At 52.1% G+C, this 20,546-nt stretch overlaps 1 protein-coding gene across 1 annotated transcript; it reads right to left on the bottom strand.

Moving 5' to 3' along the window:
* Nucleotides 1-1,001: 1,001 nt before the first annotated feature.
* PTGS1 (prostaglandin-endoperoxide synthase 1) lies at nucleotides 1,002-19,891 on the bottom strand. Its single transcript, XM_016211091.2, has 10 exons — nucleotides 19,819-19,891; nucleotides 13,378-13,494; nucleotides 12,877-13,017; nucleotides 12,532-12,675; nucleotides 10,354-10,535; nucleotides 10,175-10,258; nucleotides 8,249-8,495; nucleotides 5,942-6,228; nucleotides 3,328-3,475; nucleotides 1,002-2,094 (listed from the first exon to the last, which is right to left on the bottom strand). The coding sequence occupies exons 2-10, from the start codon at nucleotides 13,454-13,456 to the stop codon at nucleotides 1,739-1,741; spliced, it is 1,668 nt and encodes a 555-aa protein (XP_016066577.1). The 5' UTR covers nucleotides 13,457-13,494; nucleotides 19,819-19,891; the 3' UTR covers nucleotides 1,002-1,738.
* Nucleotides 19,892-20,546: the final 655 nt, after the last annotated feature.

Below are 20,546 nucleotides of genomic sequence, written 5' to 3'. Positions count from 1 at the left end.
GAATTGAACCGGAGACCTCTTGGTTCATGGGTCGATGCTCAGCCACTGAGCCACGCCAGCCAGGCACTTTGTCTGCCTTCATCGCTCTAATAGGCCCTAGCCTGTGACAATAACTGGCATGTAATAAGCAGTTAAGAAAATAAATATTTGGCCCGGCCGGGCGTGGCTCAGCGGTTGAGCGTCGACCTAGGATCCAGGCCACTGGGGTTCAATTCTCGGTCAGGGCACATGCCCGGGTTGTGGGCTGCAACCAAACAATGACTCTCATCGTTGATGTTTCTTTCCATCTCTCTCTCTCCATCTCCTTTCCTCTCTCTGAAATCAATAAAGATATATTAAAAATATTTTTTAAAAAAGAAAATATTTGTATTAAACAAATAGCACGCAAGTAATTTGGAGGCTACACCCCACCTTCTGCCTTTGACCCTGAGCCAGACAGATGAGATCAAGCCTGGAACTGAGTCAAACCAGGGAGCAAGAGGAAACTGGACAGGGGGGTGGGAGGGATGGAGCACAGCTCTAGGCTCAGCCAGACCTGAGCCCCAACCTGGCTCTGGCACCTGCGGGGGCATGTCACATGACCATCCTGAGTCTGTTTCCTCCATTTTGAAATGGGGATTTTTAGACCACCTCCTTCGTGAGAATTAAATGTGTAAAATTGGCACACAGTAAGTGCTCTCCTCCCCAGATGCCCTTCATCTCTGTTGTACACTCTGAAGGGGAGGAAGCTGTTTTCATCAGACGGTGGGAGCTGAATGCTACATCTCCTGGGGCTGGGGAGTCGTGTGTTTTAGGAGAGCAGCCTGGAGGAGGTGATGCCTCACCCGTGGGGTAAATGAAGCATCAGTGGTGGAAGATGTAGACAGTGACAAGCCCCAGGGACCCCAGTGGAAAGTCCCATGCTGCAGCCTTGAGCACATCTGGCTTGTGGCTGGAAGAAAGGTCATTCCAGTGTTGCCTCTGCTTCTGGGATGGGATCAAAAGAGATACATAGCAGGCAATTTGGAAAAAGAATTTTATTCACTTCGTGAGAAACAGCTGCTTTGAGTCAAGACCTGGATGGAGATAGAGCTCTGGTGGCTTCCGACCAGTGGCCTGGAAAAAGCCCACTCATTCTCTCTATATCCTTGGACCAGGGTCTGAGTTTGGGTCCCAGAAAGAACACCCACCTCCTTTCCCCCTCAGTGCAGGCACAGGTTCAGGCGGAGCATTCTTGTTAGACATCAGATTCTCCTGCTCTGCGGATAGCTCCCTGAACAGGAAAATGAATCACATCAGCATCCTAGACATTCAGACCAGGACTGATCGGGCATACCAGCCAGTATTTTGGATCAGCAACCAGGAACACAGTGTTCTGGCTCACCAATCAGAAGTCTAGAATGCAAAATAAGAGCCCTCTAACTTTCTATGTGATTTCATCAGGAGCTCCACATTCTAGAATGCCTATATTCCAAATCAGCCAGAAATCTGACATTCTAGGCGGTCACCCAGGAACCCAGTTTTCTGGCACCCCCGTGAAAACCTGATCTAACATTCTGGGTAGTTAACCAGGGATTCAGTATTCTAGAATGACAAGACCACAACACTCCACATAGTCAGTGAAAAACACGAAGTTCTAAATTTCAGCCCTCATACTCTCGATGCCAAACTAGAAACCCAGCGTTTAAGACCATTAACCTTGGCCTCGGCACTCTGGAAAGACAAGCAGAAAGCTCCACCCTCCAGAATGCTGCTGCCCTCAGAGCTCTGTGGACGGCCGCTCCACACCAGCCCCGTCATTGTGGTGGGGGTCGGGTACATGGAAGGAAACGTAGGGACAAGTCTTGGTGTTGAGACAAACCAGCTTCTTCAGTGTGGCTGTCTTGACGATGTTGAAGCCCATCTCACCACCAAACGTGCTCGCCTTCCAGTACTCTGGAGAACAGATGGCATTCCCTAAGAGGCCCTTGAGGGAAAAGGGAGCCCCAATTTCTATCATACTCTCTCCAAAGATGGAGCTTGGATGGCACTTCTCAAGAAGCAGTCCCGGGTAGAACTCCAAGGCATCAATGTCTCCATATAGCTCCTCCAACTCAGCCGCCATCTCCTTCTCTCCTATGAGGGGGAGAAGTTAGAGTCAGAATCATGATGCCATCCATTGAGGTTAATCTGGGGAGGGAACTTTCTAGGGAAAAAGTCACCTTTTTCTGGGGAAAATAAAGGACTTCTGAAAAACATTTTGAGCAACTGAACATATATGCCCTAAAACCTGGCCTGATGATTGACCCTTCTCCAGGGCTTCCTCTAGGGAAGGAATTTGCTACTGAAGGAGTCAAGGGCCTGGATCTGCCACCAAACAGCACGTGACCTTGAGCAACTCATCTCACTTCTCTGTGCCCTATTACCTGATCATGACAACAGGGAAAGCTATCCAGCTTGTTTCCTTCACAGGCAGATTTTAAGGCCTTATCCTGGTCTAAGAGCCTGCATTCTACTGAATTCAGAGATGTGATGTAGCTTGTCGAAGCTCACACAGAGATTGAGCGATAGGGCTATCAGGAGACAGACATTGAACTTCCCTACCTATTACCTCAAATCCACCCTCCATAAGACACTAGTATATAGCCATGGGTCATGTCACACCCCCATCAAAACCCTTTAGTGGCTCCCCATTGTCTGTGACAAGGGTTCCCAAACTTTGCTGTCCAACAGCTGGGGATCAGCAACAACACACACAGGGAAAAGAGCCTGCATTCGACTGAATTCAGAGATGTAATGTACACACACACACACACACACACACACAGAGTCTTGGGTACCACCCCGTCCTACTGAATCAGAGTATATGGGAGAGACATCTAGGATTTGGTATTTTTAATCAGTGTTCTAAGTGAATTCTTAGGTAGCTGGCCCATAAATGTGTATTTAAGATCCCCTAGACAGAATGAAACCCAAAATCTTTAGCATAAAATCCAAGATTCTATACAATTTGGCCCCAACCTCCCATCACTACTCTTGCCCCACCCCCACATAAGCTCCTTGCTCTAGTCAGATCTAAGACTGTTATCCATAGTAGACTCATTCCTTATGACCTCTGTGCTTTTGTACTCTCTGTTCCTTTACCTAGAATGCTCTTCCCTATATTCTTTACCAAGAAAATTCCTACTTATCCTTCAAATCCAGCTCAGAAGCCACCTTCTCTCCCCAAGTGGGGTTATTTGCCACCCCACCCCCCCGTAATCCCAGTCACAGTGCTGTGCTGGCCACGTGTATTGGTGCATTCTGTTTCCCTCACTTCAGTACAAGTTCCTTGAGGGCAGAGACCGTGTCCAGGAAATAGCTGCTCACCTGTGAACTCCTGGAAAGAGGTGTAGGGCTTCATGCCAAACCTCTTGCGGTACTCATTGAAGGGCTGCAGCCGCAGCTCTCGAGATTCCTTGATGACTTCTGTGGCCACGTGCAGGATGTGGTGGTCTATGTTCCTACCCCCACCAATCTGCCAAGAGATAAACACAGCCATGGTCTGAGAGCCTGGCCACATTGTCCTGGAAAAGAACTTCAGGGTAGGAGTCCTTCCTGAGCAGGGACAGAGAGCATGGTTCAGTCTAGCCCTCACTACACCGGGCACCTGACGCTAGGTCTGCCACTGCCACGCTTCTTCAGGGACCCCCTGGGAGTCTCAGCTTCCTCATCTGTAAAATGTGGAGTGGACCAGGAGGACCACTGTAGTGACTAACCAGCCGCACTGTTCCCAAACACTTTGAATTTGGGTGGGAACCCCCAACATCCTATTAAGGAAGGTTCTGTTTGGATAGAACGAGTATAACTAGATGGGAAAGAGGAAAAGCATTGTTTGGCTGAAATCATACAGGCTGGAGCAAAGCTAGTAGTGGCCAGTGTGGCTCTCAGCTCGACCATTTACAAGCTATGTGGTTGACTTGTGGGCCCCAAAAAGATATGTTGAAGTCCTAACCCCCAGAACCTATTAATATGACCTTATTTGGAACTAGGTATAATTAGATGTCATACTCTAATAAGGTGGTTCCTAATCCAATGACTGATGCCCTGATAAAAAGAAAACCAGAGACACAAGGAGAACACCGGGTTGGAGTGATGCTTCTACAAACCAAAGAACACCAAGGGTTGCCGGCAACCGCCAGGAGCTGAGATAAAGGCATGGAACCGGGTCTTCCCTGGAGCCTTCAGAGAGAACATGGCTCTGCCAACACCTACATTTTGGACTTCTAACCTCCAGAACTATGAAAGAATAAATTTCTGCTATTTAAAGCCACCTAGTTTGTGGTCCTTTTGCAGCTGCAGGAAACTAATACAGGAACCTTCAGGCAAATTACTGAAGCTAACTCTCAGTTTCCTCCTATGCAAAAATGGGGAAGGTAAGAGCATCCACCTGATATGGTTGTGAAGTAAGAGAGATAAAGCATGCAAAGCACTTATCACAGTGTCGGTCACATGGTGACCCCAGTATGGTAGCCATGTGCTGTGATTATCAGGGGAAGGCCTGTTTTATCACTTGTCACACTCTGTTTGATATCCTGGGAGTCAACACACTTCCGTTGCCCTTCTGCCTTGTGCCAGAAAACAACAGAGCTTTTCACATGCATTGTCATGGTCATGCCTTGAAAGTTCTTTGGAAACCAGGCAGCCCCACACAGAAACTATTGTCTCTGTTCATGTCTGTGTCCCCACAGAAAAGAGTGGCCATAAAACAGCCAGCAGCTGCCCACTGGTGGCAGCATATGCTAATTTCAGCCAAATTACCATTAGGAAACCTAAATCCATGTGGTGCCACAGCTTCATGATAGGGCTTAGGGGCAAAGATTACAGAGAAACGGGGGATGAAGGGAGCTGAGATGAAGGACATGGGAGCTTCCAAACATGGGCACAGGGAGACTGAGGAGGGAGTTGGTTAGGAATTCCAGGGGAAAAGGCTGTATTAGTTTGCCTGGTGTACCATAACAAAGTACCACCAACTGGGCAGCTTAAACAACAGAAATTTATTCCCTCACAATTCTGGAAGCCAGAAGTCCAAGGTCAAGGTGTTGGCAGGGTTGGTTTCATTCTGAGGCTCATGATAGCCATCTTCTCCCTATGGCTCCCTCTGTACTTGTCTATATCCTGATCTCCTCATAAGAACACCAATCAGACCAGGGCCTGCCCAGTGACCCCATTTAACCTTAATCACCTCTTTAAAGACCCTATGTCCAAATATAGTCACACTCTAAGAACCTGGGGGTTAGGACTTTCAACATATGCATTGGGGTGGGGAGGACATTCAGCCTATAACAAAGGCCTCTGATGTAATAAAGACCTAGTATGTTCAGGCATCTATCTTCACATGTATTACCATACCCTGACTGCCCTCCTGGTCCTCAGGTTACCATGCCCTCTGCCCTGGGGGCCTTTGCCATGCTGCCCCCTCCATCCGGAACGCAGTCATCCCTGCCATTACACACTCCCTTTCCCTGGGCGATCCCTGTACATCCTGCAGATCTCTGCTCAAACATCACTTCCTCATCCACTGTCCCCAACCCTGGCGCAGAAGCCCCTTTCCAAGTTCCCAGAGCCCTGTAGGCTTTGAGGATTTGGGGGCCTGTGGTCCCTAACATGCTCTGTTTTGGAGAAGCATTTGTCACTGGGCCTACCATGCAAGAAGTGCTCAAATGATGTTAGCTACCATATGACTGTTCTGCCTTTCTAAGGTGTAAGCCCCAAAAGGACTCAAGAAACCATACCGATCTTGGTCACTATATCCCCAGCAGCTGGAGCAACGCCTGGCATCGCCAAATGGACAGAAGGACAAGAGAATGAATGAAGGCATGCTCAAAGCCACCCTGCAGGGGTGCCACTGTCCCCATTCTTCAGAAAAGAAAACTGGGATTTGGATCCAGGTCTGCAGGATCCCCGTGTCCACCTGCCCTCACCAAGGCTCCCCCAGGCTTACCCGGCCGGCGTTCTGGCGAGAGAAGGCATCCACCAGGGCCTCGACTCCATTGTCCACCAGCATGGAGGTGTTGAACAGGAACTGCTCATAGCTGTAGTCCTGGGAGCCCACCTTGAAGGAGTCGGGCATGAGCGGGTGCCAGTGGTAGAGCACGTTGAACTCCATGGCAATGCGGTTCTGGTACTGGAACTGGGAGCCGAACAGCAGCTCTGGGTTGAACTTGAGCTGCAGGAAGTAGCCGCTCAGCTGCTGCACATACTCCTCGATCACAATCTTGATGGTCTCCCCTGGGAGCAGGGTCAGCAGAGCACAAGATGTAGCCCCCCACTCGGGAAGAAGGCCGTTTCATGAAAGGGGCTTGCTTTGTACTTCTTTATTGCTGTTAACTGTTGTTTAATTTTATGTAACTACATTCACTTGTCTTTTTGGTAAGGGGTGTGAAAATGGACCTTTCTGTCTCTAGTTGGCCAGATAAGAACCTGCCAGCAGCTCCTACATTCCAAAGGGAGGTTGGGGGCCCAGCTAACCAGGACATGCAAAGAAAGTGTCTAACTGGTTCTGCGACCCTTGGGTGGCCACCCTCCTACAGCCCATTGAGAGAAGCTAGAGAGGCCACAAAAGATGGGAAAGTGGAGGTTAACTTAGTGAGGACTCTGGGAGTGCTTGTAAGGAGAGTGGGGGAATTTGGAAGAGACCCCCCTGAAAGCAGCTGCAGCAGCAAGAGAGGGACACTGTGGACAGAAGGTGAATCTAGTCCCAAATATATTTCTTACAGATCAGAATTCTTAGGCATAGATTTTTTTCTGCTCCCTCAGTAACCAGCTACAAAGCACAGAGCCAGGGAAGAAACAAATTAAACATCTCATAACAAAGTGAAAACTGGTCACCTAGATAGTAAAAGAGACAGATATTTTGGCCAGTCAGCCATTAGACAAATAGGCTTTTAGCAAATTGATCTGGACCCACCAGATTTGCAGTCAGCTGACCTGGGTCCAAATCCTGGTCTCACCATTTCTAGCCACCTGTGATTGGGCCCAGTTAGCTAACCTCTCTGAACTTGACTTTCCCTATCTATGAAATGTGTATTATAATGATACCGGTATAATAATATTCATAGCATTGTTGGGAGAAGTAGAGAAAAGAGCATCTAAGCGGCTTGGCACAGGGCCTGGCATCATAGGGAATCTGTGCATGCAGGTAAGAAGCAGGAGCACCAAGCGCAGGTGTGAGGGGCAAATGCCCACCACATACTCGCACATTTGCAGAAGATCAGACCAAGGCCTGCAACCCCTCCTCACTCGGGAACGAGCTCCCCTGGTGCAGTGGTGGAAATAGCATAAACCTTGGTGGCAGCCAGACCTGGTTCGTCTTCCTCTGCTGAGTGATCTTGGAGAATTTACTTGGCCTCTCTGAATCTTAATTTTCACAAGAGTAATCATATCTGGTCCATAAGGTTGTTGGGGAGGGTTAAATGAAGCACTGGATATACGGCTTCATCAACTTTGGTCACAGCTTTATCACCAGTCAATATGCTGGGCAGCCTCCAGCCACAGACTTGCCCTCTGTGGTCAAGGTCTCTGCAACACTGGGACTTTAGAAGCAGCCCCTTCTTTGGCTGCACGTATTCCTCTTGCCTGGCTCTTCCAGGCTCCAGTGAACCAGGCACTGTAATTGAGACCAGCCACCCCCAGGGGTGCCCAGAGATGGGGGACGGGGCTTACTGGTGACTCAGAGTGAACACGGGCTAAATGGGATGTTAGAGGCCAAGCTCCCAGGCAGGAAGCCATCTGACATTTTAGGCTGCAGACTCGCCCCCGTAGGAGACACAAAAATATCCTGTCCCTGAGTCATCTAGAAGCTACCAACCTCCAGGAAGGCAGACACATACGGGGCAGGAAACAGGATTCCTGAAGTCCCGGGAAGCTGGGGTCTGACCTGCACAGGCTGGGGATCTCACTGTGTGCATGTGGGTGCAGTACATGGGGAAACTGAGACTTGGGATGGCTACTGAAATTGACTGAGAGTCACCCAGCTAATATCAACCGTCACAGCCATTTGCTGAAGGCTACTATGTGTTGAGGGCTTTCCCATTCATCATCTCAGCAAGTCCTTACAAACATCATTATCCCCAGTGTCCAGCTTTGGAAACTGAGGCTCACATAGGGGAATGGACCTGCCCCAGGTGTCAGAGCTCATAAGCAGAAGAGCTAGGCTTCTAATCCCAGCTCTCTGTCCCCAAGCCCTCCACCCCCTGCTTGTCAGGACAGAGAGCACAGCCTTCCCAGACGGCTGCTTTGGAGTCCTCACCTATAAGGATGAGGCGGGCTGTCTGGAAGAGCTGCTCATCTTCCCAGGTGGGGTGCTCAGCCTTCAGCAGGTCACACACGCGGTTGTGTTCACGCAGCCAGAGCGTGGCGTAAAGCATGAGCCCGGGAAGCAGTCCAAACACCTCCTGGCCCATGGCCATCTGGCTCCGGGGCGGAATGCCCCGTGGGTAGTGCATCAGCACAGGCGCCTCTTCCACCGACGGTGGGTACATCTCTCCGTCCAGCATCTGCAGGATGGGGCCACCTGGCAGCCTGGGGACGGGCAGGGCGCCTGCACCTACCACAGCCGACTCCCTCCCACTCCTACAGCTGCCGTCCTCCCTAACCAACACTTGTCAGTTCTCCCTCCTAGATCGCTCTTAAGATGGGGCCCATTTCTCCCTACCCCCACCCCCTCTATCGGCATCTGAGTCACCCCATCTTCTACCCTGACTCCTCTCGAACTGGCTCCTTACTCTTCCTCCTGCCCCCGGGCAGTCCATTCTCAGCAGTCCTTTAAAAACCCACATCTGGTAGCACACCCTGGCTTAAACCCCTTCCAAGTCCTCTCTCTGCTCTGGGCAAAAATCAGAATCCTTAACACGGCCCCGCAGACGCCTCCACCCTCACCCGCGGTCATTCCGGTGTCCGAGCGCCCTCCTTGGGCCTCTCCCTGCCGGTCACTCGGGCTGCCCCCTCCCCAGGCCTGGGCACACGTGCCCTTGCTGCCCAGGAGCGCCCTTTCCCCTTAGCCCCCCGGATGCACCCTCAAAGGTCCTGCCACTCTCCGTGCATTCCTAAGCCCTGGGGAAGACTTCCCCATCCTGTGAACACTCTCGTGACTTCTCCCTGGGGGCAGTTATCACAGGCGTAATCGATTGTATGGCAGTTTCCTCATTCATTCAATAAATATACACCGAGGGCCTACTATGCGCCACGTACTGTCCTTAGTCCTGAAGATTCAGCGGTAAAATTTCTATTTTGGTTCTCGTTTGTTTGGATTTTCACGGTTCAATGTGGTAACCTCTCCACGCGTAGTTTGTTGAGCACTAGAAATGTGGCCGGTGTGAGTGAAGAGCTCAGTTTATTTTTCTCAATTTAGGTTTAAGTTTTGAAGCTGATACTTCAGCTGTTGGAAATTCTTTAAGTGTACTTAGAACAACGGGGGCATGTGAATCTTCTTTTTCAACTGTGAATTTTATGAAATCTAAATCCAGATCCTATATCCCAATGAAAATTTGGCAGCCAAATTGAGATGTGCTGTAAGTGTAAAATACAGATCAGATTTCGAAGATTTAGCATAAAAAAAAAGAATGTGAGATATTTTGTTTATTTTGTTATTGATTACATGCTAAAATGATAATTCCTGGATATATATGGGTTAGATGAAATATATTATTACAATCAATCTCACATTTTTTTTACTTCTTTTGATGTGGCCACTAGAAAAGTTTTAATTCCATCTGTGGCTCACATAATATTTCTATTGTACAGTGCTAAAAATAACAGACAAACTGACTTTGTGGAACTAGCATCCTAGTATTACGCCTGTGGCTCCTAATTGGCTGTGAGTTACTAAAGGTCAGTGCCCATGATTATCATGACCACTGCTCCCTAATCTGTGCCAGGTACCTCATAGTGTCCAGTTAACATGGTGGGAAATTAAATGAACAAAGGCAAACTGGAAATGTCCATCTCTTATCAAGCTCTAAAGTCTACCTCCCAGGAGCACATGAGAGGCCATTTCCATTCCTTATCTGCATCTCTGGCCTGGCAGTCTCCCAGGGTTGATTTTGTCTCCTCTCACATAGCTCTAGCTCCTGCGGCTGGCCCTCTCAGAACACCACCCAGGGCCCCCAACAGCCTCTGCCAGGGAAGACCTTGGTGGAAGGCCCTTCCCAATGCCCCACCCCATGTCCATTGCTACCTGGTACTTGAGTTTCCCATCCTTAAAGAGTCGCAGCTGATATTGACGGTCCAGATTATCCCCATAAATGTGGCCGAGGTCTACCTGAGGACAGAGAGACAGTCCACTCAGGTCATCATGAGGTCCTGCAAGTGCCAAGTTAGGCCCAGGGAAGCCCTGAGCCCCTCCTAGGTACTCACCCCATGGCCCAAGGCCTTGGTGAAGCCAGGACCCATCTTGCCAGAAGTTTTGAAGAACTGGTGGGTGAAGTGTTGTGCAAAAAAGGCAAACATGAGGTTGGCGCCTTGGGGGTCAGGTATGAACTTCCTCCTGAGCAGGAAGTGACGGCTCAGGAGCTCGGCATCTGGCAGCTGCTTCTTCCCTGGTTGGGGAGGTGGGAAAGAGCAATAGCTGCCTCTTCTCTGCATCTTCCCCCAGGGCCTCTGGGCTCACCAGACCAAACTGTCTGGGCAGGAAGCCCAGAGAGGCCTCCAAGGACCACCTCCCTCCTATCAGATGGCCCCTTGTACTTTCTCTACCAAAAGACCGTAGAAGTAGACCTGGGTGAAGTGGCATAATACCTGGAATTTGCTTTTAAATACCCCATAAAAAGTAAGGTGAGAGAAGACAGATGAAAGAAGATTGGCAAATTGTGCACAAGTCTTGAAACTGGAAGATGGATACATAGATCATTTTACTTTCCTCTCAGCTTTTGTGTATGTTTCAATGTTGAAAAACTCAACCAAAAAGAAAAAAGAAAGAAAAAAAACAAAGAAACAAAAGAACTTGGACTCCCCAGCCCAGGAGCAGCAGGTAGCCTGTGTTTGAAACTGGCTATGACATTCACAAACCATGTGAACACCGATAAGTACTTTCATCCCTCTGAGCTTCAACTTCCTCTTCTCTAAAGTAGGACAAATGAAACCTATTTTATGCAGTGGTTTGGAGAAGTGCATGAAGTAATGTAAGCATGGCAGAGAATTGGTGAGGTGGGATCTTTTCAATCAAGGATCAGTGAATGTTTTCTGTAAAGGTCCAGATAGCCAAGTCCAGAGGCTTTGCCAACATACAGTCCCTGTCACATCTGCTCAGCTTCGCTATTGCAGCAGGAAATCAGCCATAGACTGTACTTCATGAGTGTGACTGTGTTCCAGTAAAGCTTTATTTACAAAACAGGGGTTGGGCTGGGTTTGGCCTGCAGACTGGAGTTTGCCAACCTATTTTAAATGATGCCAGTCTTTCTGCGTCTGGGGTAAAGTCACCTTGAAGCAGGTGTCTGTCACTATGAGAATAAGTATTAAGTGTCCTTCCTTAATTCTGTCAATGTCAGATGACTCAGTACCCAATGCCCTTGCAGAAAGGAATAATTGAATTTTTGTGTTCTGGTAAAGGCATCCTTTCAGACACCCCATGTGCAGCCCAGTGGTGAAGGTTCAAGACTAGCTCTTTGAATTGAAATGGCTGACTGGTTTCCTCTAGCAGGAAAGGACATCAAGCACCCCAAAGCGAACTCCACGAAAGGGAACTTGGACAGGTCTAAGCAAAGTGTTAGCAGAGTCCAGAAGCTCTGCGAGACCCAGCTATTCTGGCAGAATGGTTGTGCTTTGGGAATAGTAGCTACACATGAGCATGGTGTAGTAGCAAACCATCAGCATGGTGCCCATGAGACCCAAGTAAGGACATCTATATGTTTGCATGTTTGAACCTGGGAAGGACATAACTCTGGGGCTGCACAGGACCAGGGCTTAACAGCGACACCAAGTGGTGGGAAATGAAGTGATGGCAGAGGCGGGCTGATGCCTCTCCTGTCCTCTCTGTACTTGAAGCTGAAATATGGCTCTGAGCTGGGTAAACGCTCAGGTTTTTGGACAGTCAGGACTGGGGTGGGAAGAAGGCCTTAGGAGAAAGACCCCTGCCAATGATACCGAGTGGAGTTTGGATAACTAAAGAAACAAACCTGACTTTATATGTAAACTGCATTGATGAAGCATGTAAAGCTATTTGCATCAGTGAAGAACCAATAAAAGCATACTACTACTTCCCTCCTACATTTCAACTTTTAAGGCACTCGCATCGCAGCAGGATCCCACCCATTCAGTAGACAAGGTTCAGGGAAAGAGGCAACCTGGAGTCATGGAAACACTAGTCTGACTCTGTCACTGACTTTCCAGGTGACCTCAGGCAAAACCCTCCACCACCCTTTCCTGTCCTCATTTTCCAGACCGGTCCTCTACCCTGGTTCTGAATATGTCATATATCTTGCCTTGGTCCACCTATCTGTGAAATGGGTCAGTAATTGCTCTTTTGCCTAGCTTTTCCCCAGAGAGTAGAACTGGGCATCTCCTGTGATCCCTAGCCCCCTAACCCCCCTCCATTACCTTTGGTCCCCATGGGTGTGGGGCAGTCTTGCGGCACAGAGGGCAGAACACGAGTGTAGTAGCTCAGGTTGGAGAAGGACTCCCAGCTGATGTAATCGTGTGCTAAGTTGTAGGTGGGGGGGCTGGGGATAAGGTTGGAACGCGCTGTAAACGGCAAAGATAATGGTGACAAGGGAGTTCCCTCCCCCCAGTTAGACCCCCCTTCCCCACTTTCTCTCAGTTGGACTTGTTTTATCTGGCATCATAGAGTCTCCCCACCCACTGCCCTTATCAGATGCCAAGAATTTCAAGAACTGGCAGGATTTCTTGCTCCTCCAGATTAGGGGGACCTTGTCCCCCACCCACCTGTGAGTACCAGGCGCATGAGCATGTCACGGATGAAGGTGGCATTGATAAGCTCCCAGAACCAGCGCCCGTGCGTCAGCAGGAAGTGGATGAAAGAGGGGCTGGGCCGCAGTGAATTCCGGAGCCAGGTCCACAGCTCAGCTGCGGGGGCAGTGGGAGCCACTCAGTTGGGCCCTCCTGGCAGAGGAGGGAGATGGGAACCAAGGGCCAGGATGCAACAGGGGAGGACATCTGGGGTGGGGATAAGGATGGGTTCTTGGGAGTGATGACATGTCACAGAGCCAGAAGCAGGTGTGAGGACCGGACGGGGCCAGGGAGTGAGGGGCGGCTGGGCGGGGAAGACTCGCCACAGAGCCCAGAACCAGGGAGCGAGGACTGAGTCAGGGAGGGTCAGAGATTAAAGCCAGGTGAGGAAGGAGAGTCAGCCATGGCCAGAGATGAGGGCAGGAGGTGGGGGTCTCAGAGGAGGAGCCCAGGGAAGTGGGAGGGGCCCAAGCTCACGGTCGGTGCAGTTGGGGCCCGAGTAGCCGGTGCGGGTGCAGTCACACTGGTAGCGGTCGAGGCCAAAGCGGACACACATGCCCTGGTGCTGGCATGGGTAGTAACAACAGGGGTTCACTGTCGGTGAGAAACAGAGATCAGAGATCACCCTCGGGTGACCCTTCGTGGGAGCCAGAGGCCTGGACTCAAGTGGCAATTCTGTCCTAACTCAGTGTACTTCAGTGTTCCCACAGCCATGAGCAAAAAGCCCCCAGGCCTACTGTTTCTAGGCCCTGCTCTGGATCTCCAATGTGGCCCCATCAGGGTCCCCAAGGGAAGTCCCCCTCCCTCCCTGCTGCCACCAACGGGGGAAAAGGGAGGGGGCAGGGGAAGAGTCCAGGCCCCAAGCTGTAGCATCAAAGGCTAGGAAACAGCTGATAAGACCCTGAAGCCACAGGCTTCTAGAGTGTTCACTTCCTGCCAAGTCAGCGCCCAGCACCGAGGGCAGGGTTTGAGGCATTGAGAAAAGGGGCCAGGATGGGGGGCTCTCTCAAACCAGCCCCCAACCTCTGGGCACCTGGACACCAGGAAGATGAGATCGCCCACCAGCCCAGCTCTCTATTGTTGCAAAAGGGAAGGAAAAGCAGGTATCATAATGCCACTTGCAGATAGGGAAACTGAGGCCAGTTAAGGGGAACCCAGGAGAGTCACCCAGACCAACTGCCCACCCCTTCACATCCAGCCCACCCTACAGACTCAGCAGTCAAGTCCAAGGAAAGGAGTTTCCCAGAACCCTGCGGAGAGTATGGGTTTGAGTGGAGCCTCAGCTGTCTCAGCTCCCATCCCTGACAGGATGCAGAGAGGGGAGGTGGGTCTGTGCTCTAGGATCTTGAGGTAGGTCAGGGACCAAGGGAACAGGAGACATGTGGCTGTAAAAGCCTACTGAGAGGGTGAGTAGAGCTCTGGCATCAGCCCCCTGTCTCCTGGAGAAACCCCCACCAGGAAGTCCCTCCTTGAGTCTAACCCAAGTTTCACCAGGCACAGCCCCCTGGCTCAATCTCCATTGCTTCAGCGATTCTTCAAGAGCAAACTCAGTGCTCTTTCAGTGCTCAGCAAAGGAAACCAAGGCTCAGAGAGAGTTAGAGCCTTGGCCAAGGACACAGAGTGGAGCAGGGCCCTCCTCCAGACCCAGGCTCCTGGCTCCTGGCTCCTGGCTCCTGGCTCCTGGCTCCTGGCTCCTGGCAGGGGCTGCTTCCCTGACTCCCACAGAAAATGCCAGGCTCCCCTCTGCAAACATACTTCCTTATCTGGGCCCAGATCCAAAGTTATGGGGAACTTCTGTTCTTTGTGAAACTGATTATAGGGTATCAAGAGGCAAGAGGAGCCTGGGAAGTCATCTCAGGGTGCTGTGATCAGAGGGCATGATCACAAGGTGTGGCCCCTCCTCACTTCACAGCATGAGGCCTGGGCAACAGGGTCCTCCTGGTCCCCACCTGTGAGAGGGCCCCAAGCACCACCACCAACTCCACCCCCACCCCCCCCATACACACACAGGCAAGAAGCAAATCATAAGAATCATGCAAATAATTGTGCTTAAACCCTGGCAACTGCCCACACCCCCACAATGGCATCTTTGTGGCCCCTGCAGGGGGAGGGGTCAATGGAGAGGAAAGAAGGCTGTACTAAAGGCCTTATCAGGCTGACACAGACGGACCAGCAGGCAGGACCCAGGGCAGGGACCTGGCAGGACCCAGCCTCCCCCTCCCACAACCACCAGCCCAGAAATGGCAGGGAGGCTCAGGGATCTGGAACTCTCCTCACTGATTCCTCCTGCTCAGAACACTGCTCACCTGCTTAATTCACCTGCCCCAGAGCCCTACTGCCCAGCTCCCAACCCTGGCACACAAGGCCCTCCCACCACCCAGGGGGCCAGTCTCCCCATCTCTCCCACAGTAGGGATCTCAGAAGGATCTCAAGAGGTTCTTCCAGCTCATTCTGTGGAGCCCTGTCCCTTAGTCCCAAAATCGAAAGCTCTTCTCCTTCCTTTGCCCAGGCTGTGGCTCCTCCCTGGCAAATTCCCTCCAAGTCCACCTGACCCTCCTAACTGAGCCCACACCAGACAGACAGCCTCCCCAGGATATTCACACATCACTACTCCTGCTGCCTCTCACCCCGGCTCCATGTTCCAACTTGGCCTGCCCTTCTCCACCGTAAGCCCCCAAGAGAAGGGCCCACACTTGCCCCAACTTTCTCCTCTGGGTACACAGTGGAGCTCAACCCAGGTCCTGGAGGGATCCAGATGTGGTGGCCAGAGCTCAACAAATGTTTGTGGAATTAATAAAATGAAGCTAAGAAACAGGCCACCTCAAGTTTGGCCAAAGAGCTCTCTCATCTCCCCAGCCCTGGGCTGCTGACTCGGAAACTAGCTTGAAAACTTCCTGCACAGCCCCAGAGTCCTGCCGCAGCAGGAGCAGAAATGCCTCTCCTGCCAGGAGGGGCCCGTGTGTGGAATGGGGCTCCTCCCCTAGGCTGGCTGTCCAACTTTCCCTCCCTCCTCCTCTGCAATCTTTCCACAAACACCAGCTGCCCCAGGGTAGGAAAAGTTCTCCCCAGCAAGGAAAACTGCTGCCTTTGGGGTGCAAGAGTGTCAGGGTGGGCAGAGAGGAGCCTGGGAGCGGCTTTCCCAGGGGTGAGCCTGATCACTGCCAGGAAGGCAGGGCTCCACAGAGCTCTACAGCCTGGCATATTCACCACTCACCGTTATCTGCTCAGCCCTCCCTAGGAGGGGTGGGTGAGACCTTTCTACACACAGGTAAGGAATTCGAGGCTCGGGGGGCAGGCGCTTACCCAAGCCCCCCTGCTTCCAAGTTACAGAGGCAAGACTTGGGCCACTTTCCCTTCTGCTCCCTTCCTCCTCCTAGAGGTCTCCAGGCCTGGATTTGGGGAAAGGATGGAGCGGGAGAGTCACTTTGATCCCTGGGCTGGGAATGATCCCAGGGGAGGTAGGTTTGTCACCCTTCCTTCGAGGTGGACCTGGAAATCCTAAATGAGTGAAACCGGAACTCCAGGGATCACCATCCCTTACCACAACCAGAGAGCTAAGGAAGGCCTTCCTTCAGTCTAACTTAACTCCTGCATGCTTTCACATCAGCCCAGCTCTGAGCTCAGTGGAGGACACCTTGTATAAGAAACACACCCAGCACAGGGTCAGGCACCAAGTAGGTGCTAGGAAAAGATGTGCCAGAGAGTAGATGTTCTTTGCTGGCTCTGTGTGCTTGGGTAAGTCCCTTTCACCCTCTCAACCTCATTTTTCTGTGTATCCCAGGAAGGGGATGGAGCAGACCAGCTCTGAGGAGACCTCTCTTTACATGCCCCCTTCTTCTCTGGTCTTGAGTTGAGACAGTCTATCCCTCTCCATTATTTACATTGCTGTGATTCCCCTTCCCATCAGCAGACAACCTTGCAACTTGCCCCTACTGAGTCTTCAAGCCACCCCGGAGGTGGGCTTGATCAGCAGGCCCATATGGCACATTCCCACAGACAAGGCCTGGACAGGAAAGCCTGGCTCCAGGATCTTCTGAGGATTCAGGCATAGAAATATCCCCCAGCCCAGAAGTCAGGGCTCTGGACACAGCGGGGGAACACCAAGTCCTACAGGATACAGAGGCGCCAGGAGTGAGAGGCTGGAACGAAATCCCCTAAGAATAATATTTAGAGAAACTCCAGGGGCTTGGCAGCTACCAAGGGAAAAAAAAGTACCTGGGCCCCAGCCCCTACAGCCAGCCCAAGGCGGCAGCCAGAGGCCAGGCACCACCACACCAGGCCCGACAGCTGCTCCCATAGCTGGAGGAGAGCCCAGCTGGAGAGGAAGCCCCATCCCGGCCCGCAGACCCAGCTGGTGCTGCAGATAGGAGGTGGCCCCCATGAGTAGCAGGGAGGTCTTGGAATAGGCTGGGTTCCCACCCCATATGCCAGGGTTAGCTGACCTCAGGGTCCTCCACCTGGCACTGAGGTCGTGGCTAGGGCCAGGGAGAGAGGGCTAAGCCAAGTCCAAGAGCTGGAGGTGAGCATGACGGACCCCCTGGCACCTGCCCTCCAAGCTGGATACCACCTGCCGCCACACAAGAGGCAGAAACAACATTCTCCCCCACACCTGCCTCCAGGTCCATCTGCAGCCCTCATCTCGTGGAGGATCGGCCTTGGCTGCCCCTCTGGGGACAAACACAGGCTTCTTCAGCTTCCCACACCAGGTGCCCAGGCACCTAGGACCTCAATTCATTCCTTCAAAAACTTGAAAGTACAGCGCAAACCTCTGCCCCGCACCCAACACGTCACCCGTTCTTTCCTTAACCCTTGCAGCAGCCTCCTTAATGGTTTCCCACCTCCAGTCTCACTCCCTCCCAAGTCATCTATCCAACCCACTCTCCCAGTTACCCTGAGGTCCAAGGTCTGGCACTGCAGGCCCTGGAAGCCAGTGCCTTCCACTGCTCCGTATGCTCCCCTCTGCTTGCCACGGCTCAGCCCTGCAGGCTCAGCTCCTGCATCAGCAACAGAGACCCTCACAGAGTTTCACAGGAAAGTCTCACTCTTTCCCCCGCACTCGCCGGCTCCTCAGGGTCCAGGTCTCCCATTTTGGCCTCAGACAAGCCTCCCTCAATTCAACTGCTCCCTCCCCTGAGCCCCACAGTCATGGCCCTGAGCTCCTTGGGAGGCAGTCTGCTGGCATTCCTGTCTCTCCCATAAGACTATGAGCTTCTCTCAGCCCTGTGTCTCGGGCTCCAGCAGAAAAGCTAACCTTCATGGACTATTTGTAGAATGAAAAACAAAACAACAACTATTCTGTTTAAAAATATAATGATATAAAAATAAGTAGAAAAGGCAAAAACCAAAATGGCACAGACCATGGCTCCCTGGGCCCTAGTGGAAAGACCCAGGAAGACAGGCAGTCGGGCCCTGGTTACCCTGGTGTCCTGGACGGGCCTCAGGAAGCACTGGGCGGATCCAGAAGCTGACAAGACTGGTCATTGGGGCAGCCTGGTCACCCGGCTCTGTTACCAGGGTCTCAGACCAATGAGCTCACCCCTTCTGGGCCGCAGAGCCCCTCCTGTAGAATGGGACTGTCACATCTCCAGGGCTGTTGTGAGCACCAAGGAAGTGAACACCCGCAGCCGGCTTTGTAAACTGTAAAGAGCTGGCCACATGAGCCTGTCTCTTCTTCCCATAAACTAGGCCTTTGCTCCTAGCCAAACTCTTGCCTGGAGCCCCTCCATCCTCTCCCTGGCCTCCCCAAGTGCCACCCACTCAAACTCTCCTCCAGGAAACCAGGTCTGATTCACAGTCCACATGGATACCTTTCCTCTCCTCTGAGCATCGGGCCCCTGGAGCATCACAGCAGGAAGCTCGGGCCCACTCCCTGCTCCCTTCCTCTTACCCCCATTTTACAGATGGGAAATGGAGGCCCAGAGAGAGCTGGATCTCACAGCGCGGGGGTGGAGGGAACTGTGTCCAGGCCTTGCACATGTGTGAACACACATATAAATGGCCATGGTCTGTGCCATTTTGGTTTTTGCCTTTTCTACTTATCTCTACACACACATACATATACACGTGCACACACATGCTGAGGGAGGGAGGTTGGCTGCGGAAGGAGCTGAATTCCTCCTTCACCTGGAACCTTGTACATGCATGGTGGTGGCCAGGGGTGTTGGGATTTTACAGGATCCTACTTTCCCTATCATCTTTGGGTTGATGAAACCAGGGCCCACTGTCAGGGGAGGGGGAAGGTCTTCTGTGGAAATGGCCTTTGGTGGAAAGACCTTGCAAAGTGCCTAGAGTCAGATCAAAGTCCAAGCCCTGAGCCCACCATGTACTCTGTGAGCTTGAGGGGAGTTATGGCACCTTTCTGAGCCTCAGTTTCCTCATCTGCCCAGTGGGGACCTCATGGGACAGGATTTAAGCCTCGAGGGAAGAAACCAGCTCTGTAAATGTATTTCCAATTCTGTCTTCCCAGAATGGGCAGTGTGCCCAAGTCCTCCTCAGGGGAGAGCTTCACCAGGCTAGGAATCTGGATGGATCCCCAGAAAGTCAGAGGCTGGAGAAAGGGAACTAGCCAGCCCCCCCCCCAAGGCAGTTGCAGTGACTTCCTCTGAAAGAGGCCCCCACAGGAAACAGCAGTGGTGTTGAGCCTCGGGGGGCCCAGGACAGGTGAAGGTGCTGGAAAGGAGCCAGCCCTTCTCCCAAAGCCCACAGGAGATTCCAGCCTGCCCTTTCCCCAAAAAGAGCTCTGTAACCCACCCCAGCCGAGGTCACACTCCCCGGGGATCTTCAGAGAGCCCCCCATCCCACTAACAGACAAAGCCCCCTCCCTCCTCCCAGGCACCACCACCACGCGCAGAAAGGGGAACTGGACGATGGAAGGAGAGGAAAAGGGGCCAGGCCAGGGGTGCGGACGGGGCTGCCTACCAGGCGCAGGCTCCCCGGGATCTGCGGGCAGGACCGGGGGTGTCCACAGCAGCAGCAGGAGCAGCGGGAACCGGAGCGAAAGACTCCATCCTGTAGGGAGAGACAGATGAAGGGCTGAGCGTGGCATTCAACGCTCCACAGGAGACAAAGTGGATTCTTGGGACACCCGGGTAAGACTCACGGCTCATAGTGCAGCGGCGGCTGATGGGAGCAGGGAAGCCAGCTACAAACTGCCGGAACCTTGGTGTGTCTCTAATTCCGCAGGAGCTCCAGGCTGCCTGGCCCGCCCCCTCCCCACCCATTCCCTTGGCTCCACCTCTCCAGCCAGCTGTCACCTCGGCCACCACCCACTTACTTCCTCTACTCCTGGCCAAAGCCAAGACATTTTATTAATAATTCTATGATTACCATTAAGGCGACTTTTCACCTGAGATACAGGATGTTCTTGAGCTTTCAAAGTCGGATGGTGCCAAAATTGTGTCCATTGGTAGCTAGGAAGCCGAGGCCCGGGATGATGTGAGATGCGGAGGTCACCCAGGGCTTTGGGGCAGAGCTGAATATCTGAGCCTTTAGCTGCTGGTCTGAAGCGCACACCCCGCCACTCAGAGAATAAAGGGGGCTGGGAAAGGAGCAGTCCAGCCTGGCCTGCACTATCCTCATCCAACAAAAAAGACTGACTTCCCCAGAGACTGGGCTCTGTCCTCTGAGGCCACATGTCTCTGCCTGGC

Source organism: Miniopterus natalensis, chromosome 12, assembly GCF_054644295.1.
Source record: "Miniopterus natalensis isolate mMinNat1 chromosome 12, mMinNat1.hap1, whole genome shotgun sequence".
NCBI classification, from domain to species: Eukaryota; Metazoa; Chordata; class Mammalia; order Chiroptera; family Miniopteridae; genus Miniopterus; species Miniopterus natalensis.
Note: the sequence above shows the minus strand (reverse complement) of the source record. Positions and strands in the feature narration are given on the sequence as shown.